This window comes from Dipodomys merriami, unplaced genomic scaffold (assembly GCF_024711535.1).
Source record: "Dipodomys merriami isolate MVZ:Mamm:240054 unplaced genomic scaffold, mDipMer1.0.p SCAF_158, whole genome shotgun sequence".
Lineage (NCBI taxonomy): Eukaryota > Metazoa > Chordata > Mammalia > Rodentia > Heteromyidae > Dipodomys > Dipodomys merriami.
This window is the reverse complement of record NW_027202915.1, coordinates 2,432,608-2,448,906: the sequence shown is the minus strand read 5'-3', so window position 1 is coordinate 2,448,906 and position 16,299 is coordinate 2,432,608. Positions and strand designations below refer to the sequence as shown.

General features: G+C 42.0%; 1 protein-coding gene across 11 annotated transcripts in view; it reads right to left on the bottom strand.

The window, feature by feature from the left end:
- Positions 1-16,299, bottom strand: part of Enah (ENAH actin regulator) — a 120,450-nt gene that overhangs the window by 62,895 nt on the left and 41,256 nt on the right. For all 11 annotated transcript variants that reach the window (XM_070023240.1, XM_070023239.1, XM_070023242.1 and 8 more), the window contains exon 2: positions 2,234-2,399. In XM_070023240.1, the coding sequence (XP_069879341.1) occupies positions 2,234-2,399 (166 nt within the window). The remainder of the gene's footprint in view (positions 1-2,233; positions 2,400-16,299) is intronic.

Below are 16,299 nucleotides of genomic sequence, written 5' to 3'. Positions count from 1 at the left end.
TGGTCATGGGGCTTGAACTCTGGGCCTGGGCACTGTCCCTCAATTCTTCAGCTCAAGGCTAGCGCTCTACCACTTGAGCCACAGCGACACTTCCGGTTTTGTGGTGGTTTATTGGAGACTTTCCTGCCCGGACTGGCTTTGAACCATGATCCTCAGATCTCAGCATCCTGAGTAGCTAGGTTGACAGGTGTGAGCCACTGGCACCCAGCAATGACAGTTATTTTTTATTCCTACTATTATCTTTTCACTTTTTTTTTTTTTCCTGCTTATGTGGTGCTGAGGAATCGAACCCAGGACCTCAGGCATGCAAGGCAAGCACTCTACCACTGAGCCACCTTCCCAGCCCTATCTTTTCACTTTTTAAAAAATCCTGCCAGTCTGTCTAGTTTGTTTCCATTTCTTTTTTGGTATTTTCTTCTTGGGGTAAGTTCGTTACTCCCCCTTCTATCCCCCAGAACGTGCCAGTAAAATCTGTCCTCAGGGCAAGCTCTAAGAACATCTTAGTTGACTTACAGGCTATTTTTCCTTTGTGCTTGTACTGGTGCTCTATCAATTGAGATATACCTCTAGATTCAGCTTTTGGATGGTTAACTGGAGACAAGTCTGGTGGATTTGTCTGCCTGGGCTAGTTTCAAACTTCAATGCTCACATCTCAGACTGCTGAGCAGCTAGGATTACAGGATGTTCAACAATTTCTATCACCCAGTTTTATTTTGCTCTCTGTAATAATATCTTAAGGGATAACTCATTTGTCTCTTGCCTAACTCCCAACTGGTGCACCCTGCTGGAGATGGATGAAAAGAAAGCTCACAGCATAATCCACTGTCTACAGACCAGGGTACAGAGCTGTGGTAGAGAGGCTGAGGAGAGAGCAGAGGCAGGAAGCACAAAGCAGTGGGGAAGGAGGAGGGCTAGAGTCAGAGAGGGATACCGAGGAGGCAGAGAAAAGGGCCAGCCTGAGACAGTTTCTATTAAATCAATCAACTTGATATTTTCAGCGAATTGTTTTCTGTAGACTGACTTCAAAGCTGTCCCTTTCTCTCCAGAGGCATTGCATTTATTTTTACCAGGTGTCCCCAGAGAGTCACTGGCCTGCCACTAGTGTTGTTGATAATTTCTTGGCTAGTGTTGTTAAAGAGGTTGTAGTTTCCATTTCTTGAGAAAGCTCCTAAACCAGCTCAGACAGAAACTGTTCTTTGCCTCCCTGTCCTGAGAAGGTCTTCTGTAGTTCTCTCTAACTCAGTGCTACTAGGATGCCTAAGTTTCTGCAGTTACCCATTTCCCAGCCCAATCTCTCGCTAATCTGTAGTTCATACATGTAATCTAAGCCCCTGGCTACTGTAGTCCATACTCTCCATTCTAAAACGTGGTTAATGCAGCAGCATCGGTTTCACATTATCCACCCATCACATGTCCTAGAAGCCTAAGGATGGCCTTTCTCTAGCTTAACTGAACACTGAGAACAAAACCTGGTAAGATTTCCCTTGAATTTTGTCAGAGGGACTTTAACATTGGCTGATTCTAACATCTTTGGAAATTTTTCTCCCAAAAGTATGTTGTATGGCTTGGAGTATGGCTCATGTAGCAGAACACCACCTTAGCAAGTTCATCATATGTCAGTAACAAAATAAAAATACGTAACACATACACACATAAGCATAGTTCGTAAAAGTTTTTGCTCCTATTATCTGATAGTTAGTGCTAACAAGACCCTATGTACCTTTCCTTTGCTCTATTGCTTCTGATTTGTTACAAACCAAGAACCAAAATATATCAGGTTACTTTATTGGAAATGTAGAGAATTAGGAAAAGCTTAGTGATCCATGTTAGAAATAATCAGCAATTTTAATTCTTATCATGTATGAGCTTAACACGATTTCCTGAAACTACGTACCCTTTTCATTCCTTTTGCTAGCCTCATAACCCACTCTTTTGGCAGAAAACGGACCTCATAAACACAGTCTGCTCCTTAAATACTACTGCATTACTTTTTATCCTTAGATTGCAAAAACTGGCTAACTGCAAGGGCAGATGATCTAGAAGATTCATAGAGAAACAAAAATTTTTGCACAATTAGATTATCACTCTTCATCTAAACTCAAGCTTCCTAAGCAGCAGAATGAGTGGGCAGGCAAACCTATGTTCAATTTTTCCCAGAGAGATTATTTTGAAGCACTACTTTATTTTAATGATATGCCAATTACTTCAAACAACAACGTCTGTGAGTACTTACCTGATGGTCCTGGATCTTCCTGCCCACCACTCTGAATGTGTTGTTGCCTGTGTGGTGATAGATATGGACTCTGCTGAACCCAGTTGAGCCACCAGCTGGCACCCACTTCTTATTGGCATCATCATAAACCATCACAGCAGCTCTTGCCTGACAGATACTCTGTTCACTGTTAAAAAAAAAAAAAAAGAATAAAATAAAATATTCAAAGTTAAAATCTTTAAAATATGCTGGATACCCCTCGCAGCCATGTAAACCAGGGTTCATTAACCTAGTAGCCCTTGAGTAAGTGTCTAAAGGAAAGACAAACAGTACAGGGTGATAAGGGTCCAAAATGAGATGAGAATCCACAGAATAGCATGTAGACAAACACAGCATTTTTTTCCTTTCATGTAGTTAATTTAGTCATTAAATGGAATACAAGTATCAATTAATCATCATTTAAGTGTGCATATGCTTTTTATACTGATGACGGATTACCCTTTATTGACATTTCCATTCCTTAAGACATGGGAATTAGTACTTACTAGTGCTTGATGTCACTACGACTAAAACCTTGAGTCTCTTTGGTCAAAGTAATATACTATACTTCAACATTTTTTTTTCATTTAGAAGTACAAAAATAAAAAAGACTTAAGGAGTCTAGATTTCAAAATCTAACCTGAATAAAGAAAAGGCAATTCCATGACAGAATTACTGTCTTAGTTTCACTGTCTCAATGATCAGAGAGAGAGAAAAAAACTCTAATCCATATAAAGTAATAGGTTCATCTTTCCAGCATTCTGTAACACCTCTGGATGAAAAACTTGACTCAAATTTTACCTTGTTCCATACCATTAAAAAAAAAATCATGCCAGGCGCTGGTGGCTCACGCCTGTAATCGTAGCTACTCAGGAGGCTGAGATCTGAGGATCGCGGTTCAAAGCCAGCTTGGGCGGGAAACCCTGTGAGACTCCTATCTCCAATAAACCACTAGAAAACCGGAAGTGGAGTTGTGGCTCAAGCAGTAGAGCACTCACCTTGAGCTGAAGAGCTGAGGGATAGTGCCCAGGCCCAGAGTTCAAGCCCCATGACCAACTCAAAAAAAAAAAAAAAATCAAATTCTGATGTGCACCAAAAGTGATCATCAGAAATAGGTGCATCAACTCTGCTGGCTACCCGCCAATTCTCACCCAGAAAAGCCTTGTGGGGCTCCCAAGTGCTGGGTGAGAGGCCAGCAGCTCTGCAACTGCAGGTGTAAGCAGTACTTCTATGTGGTTCCCCCCAAGCCAGGCCCCGCCCCCCCCCAAGTACAACCTAAATGCACAATGAACGCAACTCTGCAGGGGGGGTTTATGGTGAAGTCTCACCCAGATGTGAAGGCAAGATCAAGAGGTCACTGAGCAATGAGGTTATCACTGCGCATCGTTTCTAATAGGAAAGGTTAACAAAAACGAACATAACAGTATTGATGTAGCAATCCCAATGGTGCATCATTTTTATGCTCAGCTGACAGTTTTTACTAAAACATTTCTGGAAATAGAAACAAGACAATGTGACTAAAGCCTGAATTACTTTTAAAGGGTCAATTAAAAGGTACTTGTCAGCACAAAAGTTAAAATCTCTTCACTCACGAGAAATAGCTGCTGAGTGATATATAACTATAAAAAGATTACATTAGACAAGTTAAGGTACCTCATACCGCTTATAATTTAACAAATTTACCAAGCTTTGGAAAAAATTTAATCAGTAAACTTACGGGCTAGAGACATGCCTCAAGTGTTAGATCTCCTGTTTAGCATGACCACAAAACAAATATAATTTTTAAAACCCTATAAATTAATGCAGAACATTTTCTAGATCCCAAAAATTAGTATTTGGGGGGCCTACATTTGGCTTCCGAAAACCCAAGCAATATTTTCTTTTCAGTAAGTCATAGGTCAAGCTGTGCATTAAAAAAGTTTCTAGGGGGATGGGAAGGGGAAATCAAGGAGGAGGCTACAAAGCTTGATAAGAAATGTACTCATTATCTTGCCCATGTAATTGTAACCCCTCTGTACAGTTTTTTCACAATAAAAATAAAATAAAATTTAAAAGAAGACATGCTACTCCAAAAAGTCTTCCTTCATCATCCCCAGAGTTGCATGAAGACAAACTAAATATTAAAATAAAACATGGGTAGTTTAACAGCACTAACTAGTGCCAAATCAAAAGGTTATAAATCTAATAATATAAATAACTGTGGGCCAAAAAATATTCAGAAGGAAAAACCCTGCATCCATACTGAGCATGTGCTGGACATAGACAGCTTTTCTCCTGTCATTATTCCCTAATAATACATGTTTACATTGTTTTAAGTATTACAAATAACCCAGAGATGCACCACGATTACAGGGTATGCTGTAAAGGGATCTTGGAACCAATTACCCACACATAATGAAGAACAAGTATGTAACAGAACTCTTGGTCAATAATCAAAATCAAACGTCTGGCTACTTCAACTTCCTGAGAAAGCTATAACTACAGTGGAAGATTATCCCCAAAAGGACACAGCCAGGAAGTGAAAAAGGTAAAATTAATAATAATAATAATAATAATAATAATAATGGAAATAAAATAAGGGAAAGTGGGAATTACTAATTTTCTGTTGAAGAAATTTTCTAAGAAGTCATCACAGAGCTGCAACTTAAAAGAACAGCCAAGTGAGTTGCTATTAATGCAGGGGTACGAACCCTGGCTTTGGGAATATCCAGAGTTCGGTTCTGATCTACCCATTACTTTTTCTTGCTCTCTTTCAAGGAGAAGGAAATCGCCAGCTAACCTGGATTAATGGGAGTTCGCATCAAAGCCACAGCCTGACTGGTGGACAGACTGAGGTGACATACTTAAGAGCGATTAGACTACTCATCAGTGAAAAAGTAAAATCCACGCCAGGGTCCCACCCTGTGGCAAGAGATGAGATACAACATAAAAATGGGATCCTTAATTTCTAACACACTTAATACATCACCATCTGCCTCCCAATAGACCTGCCTTTACAGGTTAAAGCAACAACATGTAAGGAACTGGAGCTGTTACAGGGACACGGGCACAAGGACCAACTGTGGGAAGCGGCATCAAGAGGCTGGCTCCTTGGAAGGCCCAGGAGGGGCTCAGAGGACAACTATCTTGTGATCATTGTCAACACAGACTTCCATCATCCAGAATTAGGAGCTTCTGTGGAAGTCAAAAATAACAAAACAACAAAAGAACCCTGAAGAAATAGATCAGTAGAGGATACCAACAGTGAACCAAGTACACGATGGGTGGATTGACATGAACTTATCAGCAATTAAGTAACTTTTCTCTTTTGCTATATCATTAAAACAAAAACTCTTCCAGAAACGGGGTGGGAGAGGGTCGGGAAGAGCTCTGCGTGCTGGTAAGTGTGATGTTCTGCCCCCACAGCTCACCGAGGAAGGACCGAAGTCACTGACAAACAGCAGATTCAAACAAACCTGCATTCTGCAAACACGTAGAAAAGCAAACTTCCCCTAAAAGAACACAGCTTCATATCCCATTTTCCAGGGAAATTGACAGTTGTTTTTTTCTTAAAGAAGAAATACTGAAATGCCTCTACTATACCTACCTCACAATACTTATCTACAATGTAAAATGCAAATGTAATCTAGTAGAAGAATTAATTAAGAATGTATCTAGGGCTGGGAAGGTGGCTCAGTGGTAGAGCGCTTGCCTTGCATGCCTGAGGCCCTGGGTTCCTATATTTCAGCACCACATAAGAAAAAAGAAAAAAGCTGGAAGTGGCGCTGTGGCTCAAGTGGTAGAGTGCTAGCCTTGAGCTGAAGAGCTGAGGGACAGCGCCCAGGCCCAGAGTTCAGGCCCCACGACTGGACCCAAAAAAAAAAAAAAAAAGAAAGTATCTAAAGCAAAACAGCATATTTTAGAAAACATTTCAGCAAAACTAGGGGGCCTTAAAATATAAAAACATCTCAAAACTATGAAGAAAACTGTTATGGCCACATTTGTAAAAATGATCTTAAAGGAAGTCATCCCTTACTTACTCAAGTAAGTTTAGACTACAGAATTCAAATATGTCTCAGTCAACAGAAAAAGCCAGCACTCTCATTAACACACGTGGAGACAAGGGATGTAAAAACAACACAAAACACACAAGGTTCCAGCTACAGCAGAAAACAAAAACTAGGACTGCCATCTAGGCACACTACCACCACCTCAATCCAAATGTCTAGGTGTAAGTTAATGCAAAGTCAAAACCCTGGGGACAGTTAAGGGTTCTATTCAATTACATAATGATACAAATAATACATATGGCCACCAACACTGGTATGTACACAGTCATTGCCAAGTATCCTATATTGTTCTGTATGTTTTTGCTTTTATTCATTTATCTCGACGTTTTATTGGCATAGACTGTTAATATGCCAGTTCACAAATAGGACACTAGGACACAAACACTGAGGTAAACTAACTTGACATTCTACAGGGAGAGGCAGAGATGGGAGTCAAAGAGTCAGTGGGCTTCCAAGCCTGCACCTGACCATTCCACTGAAGTAAGTAGATTATGTCCATCAATCACAGCAGGTCCACAAAATTACCTTTCATGTATTTTCCATTATTTCAGTATTATATGTCATGATACATGCTTAGTTCGAAGGTTAAAATAAAGGAATTTTTTAATTTGCTCAATTTTTTTAAAATAAGCATACTTGCTTGCCTTGCCCGAAGCCCTGTCTTCAAACCCTAGTAAAAAAGAATCCAAAAAAATCACACTACTGAAAACACTGTGTTGCCTTGTAACAAAAATATCTCTACAATATCACAGATTTTTTAAAAGATAACAATAAAAAGTTAACTCATAAAACTTAATGTTCCAAGGAATGTTTCTTGCAAATAAGATGTTTCCTTCAATGTTTACATCAAAGGCAAAATCTGCAGGGAATTTTAGGTATTATATTGCAGATACACACACACACACACAGACTAAGTATGCCTGGCGTCTGAGCTGAGAACACAACAGAAGCTCAGCATGGGCTGGGCAGGTAGCTCCGTGGTAGAGCGCTTGCCTTGCATGCCTGAGGCCCTGGGTTCGATTCCTCAGCACCACATAAGCAGAAAAAGCCAGAAGTGGCGCTGTGGCTCAAGTGGTAGAGTGCTAGCCTTGAGCTGAAGAGCTGAGGGACAGTGCCCAGGCCCAGGGTTCAGGCCCCACAAAAGGGAGGAAGGGAGGGAAGGGGAGGGGGAGGGGGAGGGAGAGGGGGAGGGGGGAGGGGAGAGGAAGAAATCACAGCCTTTTCTCCATCTGAAAAGCCCCCAAAGGTTCAGGTGCTTTGGGGATGTGTTTAGCTCACTAAACCACTGATGAGTCAAATACTCTCTCTATACGGCATAAAGTGATAATTTTGGTACAAGATAAAACACCTGTATTGAACAGATGAGTTTCCAATAAGGTTGGCAGAAATTTTACTGTTAGATTGTTTACAGGGTATATTCCTGTCTGATTTTCCTTCAATTAGACACAGTAACAAATATGAATCCCAATCACTGTCTGAACGTGAAAAGTGAGCGGATGACGCAGTATACTCCGGCACAGCACTGCTTTCTACATACACAACAGATGCCCCAGAATCTTAATTTACAATACTGTGCTAGTTAGTTACTTTTTAAATCTGCTAACAAGACTTTTTTATACAAAGTTTGGACTTTCACAAACAGACTGAAAAACAATTTATAACTTGGTAAACTTTAAAACAATTAACTACTTAAGTATCTTTCAATTGTGCTTTAAAGTTAGTACTTCTCTTATCATCAAAATTAAACTACAAGCTGAGCACTAAAGGCTCAGACCTGTAGTTTGAAGCCAGCTAACGCAGGAAAGTCTTGCCAGAGCCATGGCTCAGTGGTGGAGGGCCAGCTGCTAGTTGCTACCTGCTTGGTTCTGTAGCATACTGTGATTTCTGGGGGATAAGGTTGAGCTGGGTGTCTTGGTCTATTCTAGAATCCACTGGCTTCTTGCCTCAGCCTTATAAGTGCTATGAGTACAGAAGTACACACCATTCCCCAATACCTTTTTTTGAAGTTTTTAAACATCTAGAGTCATAAAAAGAATAGACAAGCTGGCACCAGCAGCGCAAGTCTATAATCCTAATTACTCAGGAGACTGAGACCTGAGCATCACAGCTCAAACCCAACACAGACAGGAAAGTTAGTGGGATTCTTATCTCTAACCACCAAAAAGCCAGAACTGGAGCTGTGGCTTGAGTGGTAAAGTGCTAACTTTGAGCAACAAAGCTCAGGGACAGCACCTAGTCCCCAACTTCAAGCCCCAAGATCTGCAAAAGGGGATGGAGAAGGACATATAGACAAAGACACTTTTAGAATTAATCTTAATCACAGTAACCGCTGACAGTCTCTTCCGTAAAATCTCTTTGGAGTTGCATCTTTATGGCAAACTTTGCTTCAAAAACTTCGGGGGGGGGGAGGAGCTGGGGAGTTGGGAGGGAAGGGATGGTAGGAGAAAAACAAAGGAGAAGGCAATACTTGATAGGAAATGGACTCATTACCTTGCTTATGTAACTATAATCCCTCTGTACAGTATTGTCAGAAAAAATTCTGGCCCTGTTGTGCTTCTAGACCCTATTCTAAGTATACACTATAGACAGACAACAAAAAAATGCTTATTAATGATCTCCCCACCTAGTACTCATAGACTTGTCTGTTGAATAGAGTAAGGCAAGAATGTCTCTTCCAAGGTTAATTTACAAAAAGATGCAGGGTCCTGCACTGCTTGCTACCTTACAGGCACACCCACATGGTCAGTCACACTGCCAACCAAGAGAGACTCAGCTTCACAGTCCAACAGCCCACACACAAATGAACCCAAGATCTTAGAGGCAGACTTTCTCTGGTAACAACTTCAATTGAGATTTCAGTACTGGCCAACTTGACTACTCTGAGAGAGCCCCGAAGGCTGAGGACAAGCTACCCTGAACAGGACCCAAATCCACAGAAACTGGTCATCACTGCATGTGATCTGATGTCTGTCCATGAGTCACCAAGACCCCACCACTCCACTCAATTGTTCCCTGTACCTTTAAAGGTCTTAAAAACAAAATAACCTCAGATTTCATGTCTCATAAAACTTGGCATACACGTAAGAATGTGAGCTTCTTAGTGTTTAGTCATCCATCTGTTTTTTTAAGTTAATCTGGCTATTTTCAAAAACCAATTCCCAATGCACCCACAGATTTACTCTCTCATTAACAGAACAAGAGCTCACAGAAAGTCTACAGATCTAAAACCGGTCAGTGAAGGGACAGTACAGGGACACACTTTCTTGTCCTAATAAACCCTACCTGTTTCCTGCAGTTACTTCGCCTCACATTCTTTCCCGTTAAGTTCTACAGCAAAACACCCCCCAAAGTGTTTCCAAACAAAATGGCGTGAAAACCAGGAAGTGTGGCTAATTTAGCTCAAGATGCGGGTGAGGCCAGGTTAGGATGGATTTGGAAGTTAAAAACAGAGTTAAGTAAGAGGGGACTCACTTTCCCCTGCCCTCCATGTTTAAGATCACTCACAGCGTGAGCAAAGCCAGAGGCTCTCCACAAAGACCACCGCCACAGACCCTCAACCCCCAGAACTACCAGAATGGCACCTTTCCAATGACAGGAAAAAACGTGGGAAAATCTTAAGTAGCAGCTATGTGAAGGCACTGGAGAGTGACTAGAAGCACCCAGCTATTAAGAGAACAAGTGACACGGGAAGAGCTGGGATTCTCGCCAGTTTGAGCTGGTGCTGCACAGCACTGCTAACTGTAACACTAACCACTCCCACTGCTTCTGCACTGCAGAGTTCAGAGCATCAACAGCTGCTGAAAAATGAAACGCTACCTCAAGAGGGGAAAGGAACCAAGATGCCCCCAGATTGTATAGACTTCCTGCCGGAGCCGCTGAACAACCCTGAACACAGCGTTAGAATGTGCCAGGTCACCAACAAGCAATGAAAAGAACTACATCATGTCTGACCTGCTGTCCAACTCAGAGGATCTGCTATTCAAGTCCAACTGAACAGCTACTCATAAAAAAAAAGTATAAAAAATTTAAATCACAGCCTAGATGCTGTCCCTTAGCTTTTCCGCTCAAGGCTAGCACTTTACCATGGGAGCCCAAAGCTCTACTTCTGTCTTTTTGCTGGTTCATTGGAGATAAAGGCTCTTGGACTTTCCTGCCCAGGCTGGCTTCAAACTGCAATCCTCAGCTCTCAGCCTCCAGAGTAGCTAGGAATATAGGCATAAGTCAAGGGAACTTGGCTTTTAGAGAACTTTTTAAATATGAAATAAAAATTCCACTACCCTTGAGCTGAAGAGCTGAGGGACAACTCCCAGGCCCAGAGTTCAAGCCCCACAACCGACCCAAAAAAAAAAATTCTACTACTGAAAAAATATTTTTCTTTATTAAAAATAGAAATTCTTTGGGTGGGGCAAGCAAAACGGAGACAGCAGAAGAAAGAAATAGTAAACTTTCTATTAATTGTTTTTTTTTTTTTAAGATCTCGCCAGGCACTGGTGGCTCACATGTGTAATCCTAGCTAGGCTGAGATCTGAGGATCATGGTTTGAAACCAGCCCAGGCAGGAAAGTCCGTGAGACTCTTTATCTCCAACTAAATCACAAAAAAGATAGATGTGGCTCTGTGGCTCAAAGTGTAGATGCTACCCTTGAGTACAAAAGCATAGAAAACAGTGCCCAGGCCCACACTTCAAGCCTCAGGACTAGGAAAAATAAAAATGAAAAGATCTGCAGGGGCACCCAGTGGCTCACGCCTGTAATCTGAGGATCATGGTTCAAAGCCAGGTAGGCAAGTCCATGAGACTCTTATCTCTAATAAACCATCAGAAAAACTGGAAGTGGCGCGTTGTAGCTCAAGCGGTAGAACGCTCGCCTTAAGCTGAAGAGTGCGGGACAAGCACCCAAGCCAGAGTTCGGCCAACCAAAATAAATAAATAAAAATAAAATAAATAGATCTTGCTTAGAAATAAAGAAAGGATTTGGGAAAGGGTTATTAACAGGAAGTTAGAAGTCTGGGATAAGATCAACAAGTCTAGCCAGGCACTGGTGGCTCACACCTGTAATCCTAGCTACTCAGGCGGCTAAGATCTAAGAATTGCGGTTCAAAGCCAGCCTGGGCAGGAAAGCCGTGAGACTCTTATCTCCAATAAACCACTAGAAAACTGGAAGTAGTGCTGTGACTCAAGCAGTAGAGTGCTCACCTTGAGCTGAAGAGCACAGGGACAGCGCTCAAGCCCAGAGCTCAAGCTCCACAACCAACCAAAAAAGAAAAAGATCAACAAGTCTAGGCGAGCATAATAAATCTAGAAATAGCCATAGGTATGCATATCATCGCCAAAAACAAATCTAGAGAAACACTAGAAACAGCCAGAGGAAAATGAAACATTACACACAGGAGAACAACGGTTCAAATTACCAAAGATTTTTCTTCAGAAACAGGAAAGACAAGAAGACAATAAAACGGTCTCTTTAAAGTTCTGAAACACAAAATTGTCAATCTAGAATTCTACATCCAGGGAACATACTTGAAAACTTTTATGTTTTCAACAAGTTTTCAACTATGACCACGGTAGAAAGAAGGCAGTAAGCAAAAGATTTTCAGATAAAAGAGACTTGTAAGGAAATAGTACTAGATAGAAATTCAACTATTCCACAAGAAATGAAGAGCACCAGGTGCTGGTGGCTCACACCTATAATCCTAGCTACTCAGGGGGCTGAGATCTGGGACTGTAGTTCAAAGCCAGCAGGAAAGTCTAGGTGATACTTATCTCCAATTCACCCTCCATACCCCCTGCAAAAAAGCCAGAATGGAGGTGTGGCTCAAGTGGTAGCGCTAGCCTTGAGCACAAAAGCTCAGGGACAGTTCCCAGGCCCAGAGTTCAGCCCCAGGACAGCACCCAAAAGCATGATACTAAAGGAACATGCCGAACATTTTTATGCCAAGAAATCTAACAAATTAGATGAATTTTTTTTAAAAAACTCAAAAAAATAGAAACAAGGTATAACAAAATGAAACTATGCTATTACTAAACACACTGTTATAGAAGGTTCTGACAGCGAGCCACAGCCCATCTCCACTGGTGAACCACACACATCAGGCATTCAAGGATCAAACAGCACTAACGTGACACACATTCTCAGGAAGTAGAGGAAAACATTTCTAGCCTGTTGCATGATGCCAACACAATCTAAACAGAAAGTGATGAGCACATCACAAATAAAGAAAAGTACAGGACACTTCCATAAAACAGATAAAAATTAACAAATTATGCCCAAGCAACATTAGTAATATGTTAAAGAGAACAGAGCGCATATTCCAGAATTACAAGCAAAGAAATCCACTGTTAACTGGGAGAGAATGGAGAAAAAGAGCACTAAATAAAACGCAACGCTTTCATGACAAAAACTCCCACCAAAGAGCAGAGGCATTTTTGGGGGGGGCGGCAGGCGGGGATCCGTCGTAGGGTTTGAACTCAGGGCCAGGGCGCTGTCTCTGAAGTCTTTCCTGCTGAGCTCTTTTGCTCAAGGCTGGCACTCTACCACGTGGAGCCACAGCACCACTTCCAGTTGGTGGTTAACTGGAGACAAGTCGGCTTGGGCTCCATTTGAACCACGGTTCCCAGATCTCAGCCTCCTGCGGAGCGAGGATTACAGGCTTGAGCCACAAGTACCTGGCTAGGAAAAGTGTTTAAATGTGATCAAACACATCGATAAACCCTGCTTTGTGAACTCAATTCCTTCAGGTGCATGGCAAGGAGACCCAACCGTTGGCCTTCTGCAAGCAACAAACTTACGTAAGGGAGAATGAAAGACGGGCCAGGAGGGGCAGAAGGTGAGAACGGAGGTGGAGAGCATGGAGGGGGGAGGGGGCGCAGGCCTCACACAAGCAGGCACCAGCCAGGGAAAACACACATCTGACATGGCCAAGATGCATTTTTAACATTCCTACAACTAAGTTGTTAAAATACAGATAACCAATCAAACAGCAGGCAAATTATTTGAACAGATGTTGGAAACATAAATGTTCGGCAAATTCATGTGAAAGTGCTAAGCATCCCCATTAGGGAAACCCAACTACAGGCCCACCAGAATGGCCAGAACACGGTGGTAAACTAAGTCCCGCATCTATACTCACACTGGTGACTCAAGTATGAAATGATTCAAGAAGTTTGAAAGGCCACAGTTGGAAGTGTCTGACAGAAACTCCCAAATATCTCAAACGAGCCAAAAGTTTAGACACCCTTCAAGAGGAAAATGAATAAATCATGTTATGTTTAAACAACGACCTAGTACCAAGAAAAAAAAGTATACAGCTGATACATATAACAATTCGTGAGGGGCAGGGTAGGATGGGAAGGGATGGGAAGGAGAAACAAAGGAGGAGGCTGCAATGCTTGATAAGAAATGTACTCATTATCTTGCCCATGTAATTGTAACCCCTCTGTACAGTATTTTCACAATAAAAAAAAGGGGGGGCTGGGAAGGTGGCTCAGTGGTAGAGTGTTTGCCTTGCATGCCTAAGGCCCTTGGTTCAATTCCTCAGCACCACATAAGCAAAAAGAAAAAAGCTGGAAGTGGCGCTGTGGCTCAAGTGGTAGAGTGCTAGCCTTGAGCTGAAGAGCTGAGGGACAGCGCCCAGGCCCAGAGTTCAGGCCCCACGACTGGACCCAAAAAAAAATTTAAAAAAAGCCGGGCGCTGGTGGCTCACGCCTGTAATCCTAGCTACTCAGGAGGCTGAGATCTGAGGATCGCGGTTCAAAGCCAGCCCGGGCAGGAGAGACTGTGAGACTCCTATCTCCAATAAACCACAAGAAAACTGGAAGTGGCGCTGTAGCTCAAGTGGTAGAGTGCTCACCTTGAGCTGAAGAGCTGAGGGACAGCGCCCAGGCCCAGAGTTCAAGTCCCACTACCGACCAAAAAAAAAAAAAAAAAAAAAAAAATTTAAAAAAAGATGATGCAAGGAAGACTCTCAAAAAAAAAAAAAAATTAGTGAAAATGTGCTATTAAGGAAGCCTTTTTAGACATTTCAATGATTTCTATTAAGTTCTGGAACTAAAAACCAATCCATAGTAAAAATTATTCAAAACAGCATTTGTCAAAAGGGAAATCTAAATCCAAGAATGACATGGGAAAGCACTTCAATGACCTCTGCCACCATTCCAGAATGCTACGCAACCTTGAAAGGAACTGAGTGACACATGTGTGCATCTGTCAACACGCACCCAGTGGTCTCTGTCCTGCATTACATACATACATCAAAGACAAAACACATGTAAACATTATTAAACCTATTTAATGATGCACTTACTGGAATAGGAAACTGTGCTAATAACTGTAATTAATTTTAGAAGTGCATATGAATAAAATTAAAAGGAAAGGCAGACAGATACATGATAAAGCAAGCACAATAAAATATTTATGGGGGCTGGGAAGGTGGCTCAGTGGTAGAGCGCTTGCCTTGCATGCATGAGACCCTGGGTTCATTTCCTCAGCACCACATAAGCAGAAAAAGCCAGGAGTGGCGTTGTGGCTCAAGTGGTAGAGTGTTAGCCTTGAGCTGAAGAGCTGAGGGACAGCGCCCAGGCCCAGAGTTCAGCCCACAACTGACCAAAAAAAAAAAAAATTGGGCTGGGAAGGTGGCTCAGTGGTAGAGCACTTGCCTTGCATGCTCAAGGCCCTGGGTTCGATTCCTCAGCACCACATAAGCAAAAAGAAAAAAGCCGGAAGTGGCGCTGTGGCTCAAGTGGTAGAGCACTAGCCTTGAGCTGAAGAGCTGAGGGATAGTGCCCAGGCCCAGAGTTCAGGCCCCACGACCGGACCCAAAAAAAAATAAATAAATAAAATAAATTATGGTACTACTCTAGATTGTGGGTACATATGTTCACTAAATATTACTTCCAATCATTCTATAATTTTTCATATTAAAAGGAAGCTGGGCAGTGGAATCCTAGCTACTCAGGAGACTGACATCTGAGGGTCACAGTTCAAAGCCAGCCTGGGTAGGAAAGTCTGTGAGACTCATATCTCCAATTAACTACTAAAGTAGCCAGAAGTGGAGCTGTGGCTCAAGTGGTAAAGCACTAACCTTGAACAAAGAAGCTCAGGGGCATCACACAGGCCCTGAGTTCAAGCCCCTGAAACAGTTAAAAATAAAGGATGGAGGAAATTAATCATGTGCCATGCGCTCTCTTCTATAAGAGCTAATTATGCAAACTTTATAACTATAATAAAGATTATATAAGAGGATATTATATCTTCATTGAAAAAAATGGAAAGACAGATGACTGGCATGTTTTATTTTCTCATACTCATTCAAATGAGAATTTTAAATTGAATAGGTGGAGAAGCAATGCGGAGATGAAAGTGATCAAGGTCTAGTAGGAGTGTGGTGACTAATCCCTCCCTGAGCAGCTCCAAACACACACAGCACCAAGGATCAACCAGTCCACATGCAGGGTTCCAACTACCACCCGTTAAAAAGTGCCAGGTGTTATTTACAGTCTATCCTTCTCCTCTGAGCTCCAAAGCCTGCTATGGGCTCTCCCTCATCTTACCATCGTACTCTATCAGCTCCCCTCTTCCTTCCCATACAAAACACTCCAAGTCCCCGCTGTCCAGCCTGGCTAGGGAACGCATGTCACCACCAGTCTGTCTCTTCTCCTATCTCCTCCTCTTGGTGCCACTGTCACATGCACTGTCTCTTCCCCAGATAGCTACACAGGCCTCCAAAGTCACCTCCTTGTAGGAGCCACAGAGTCAGACCTTTCAAGCCAATACTAGCTAGAAAATATGCTATTTCTGCATAGGAGACTTGAGGCAAGCATATTTTTATTAGAACCTCTCACAAAGCAAATTTACAGTTCTGTTGACTTCCTAATCTCCTTTTCAGGCAAACCATTAAAGAGTTTTCACCTAGTACATTATTCTGTAGCGAAAACCAAATGACAATGACGATCTGACTTAATTATATAACTTACTAGACACAGGCATTATCAAAATCACTGACA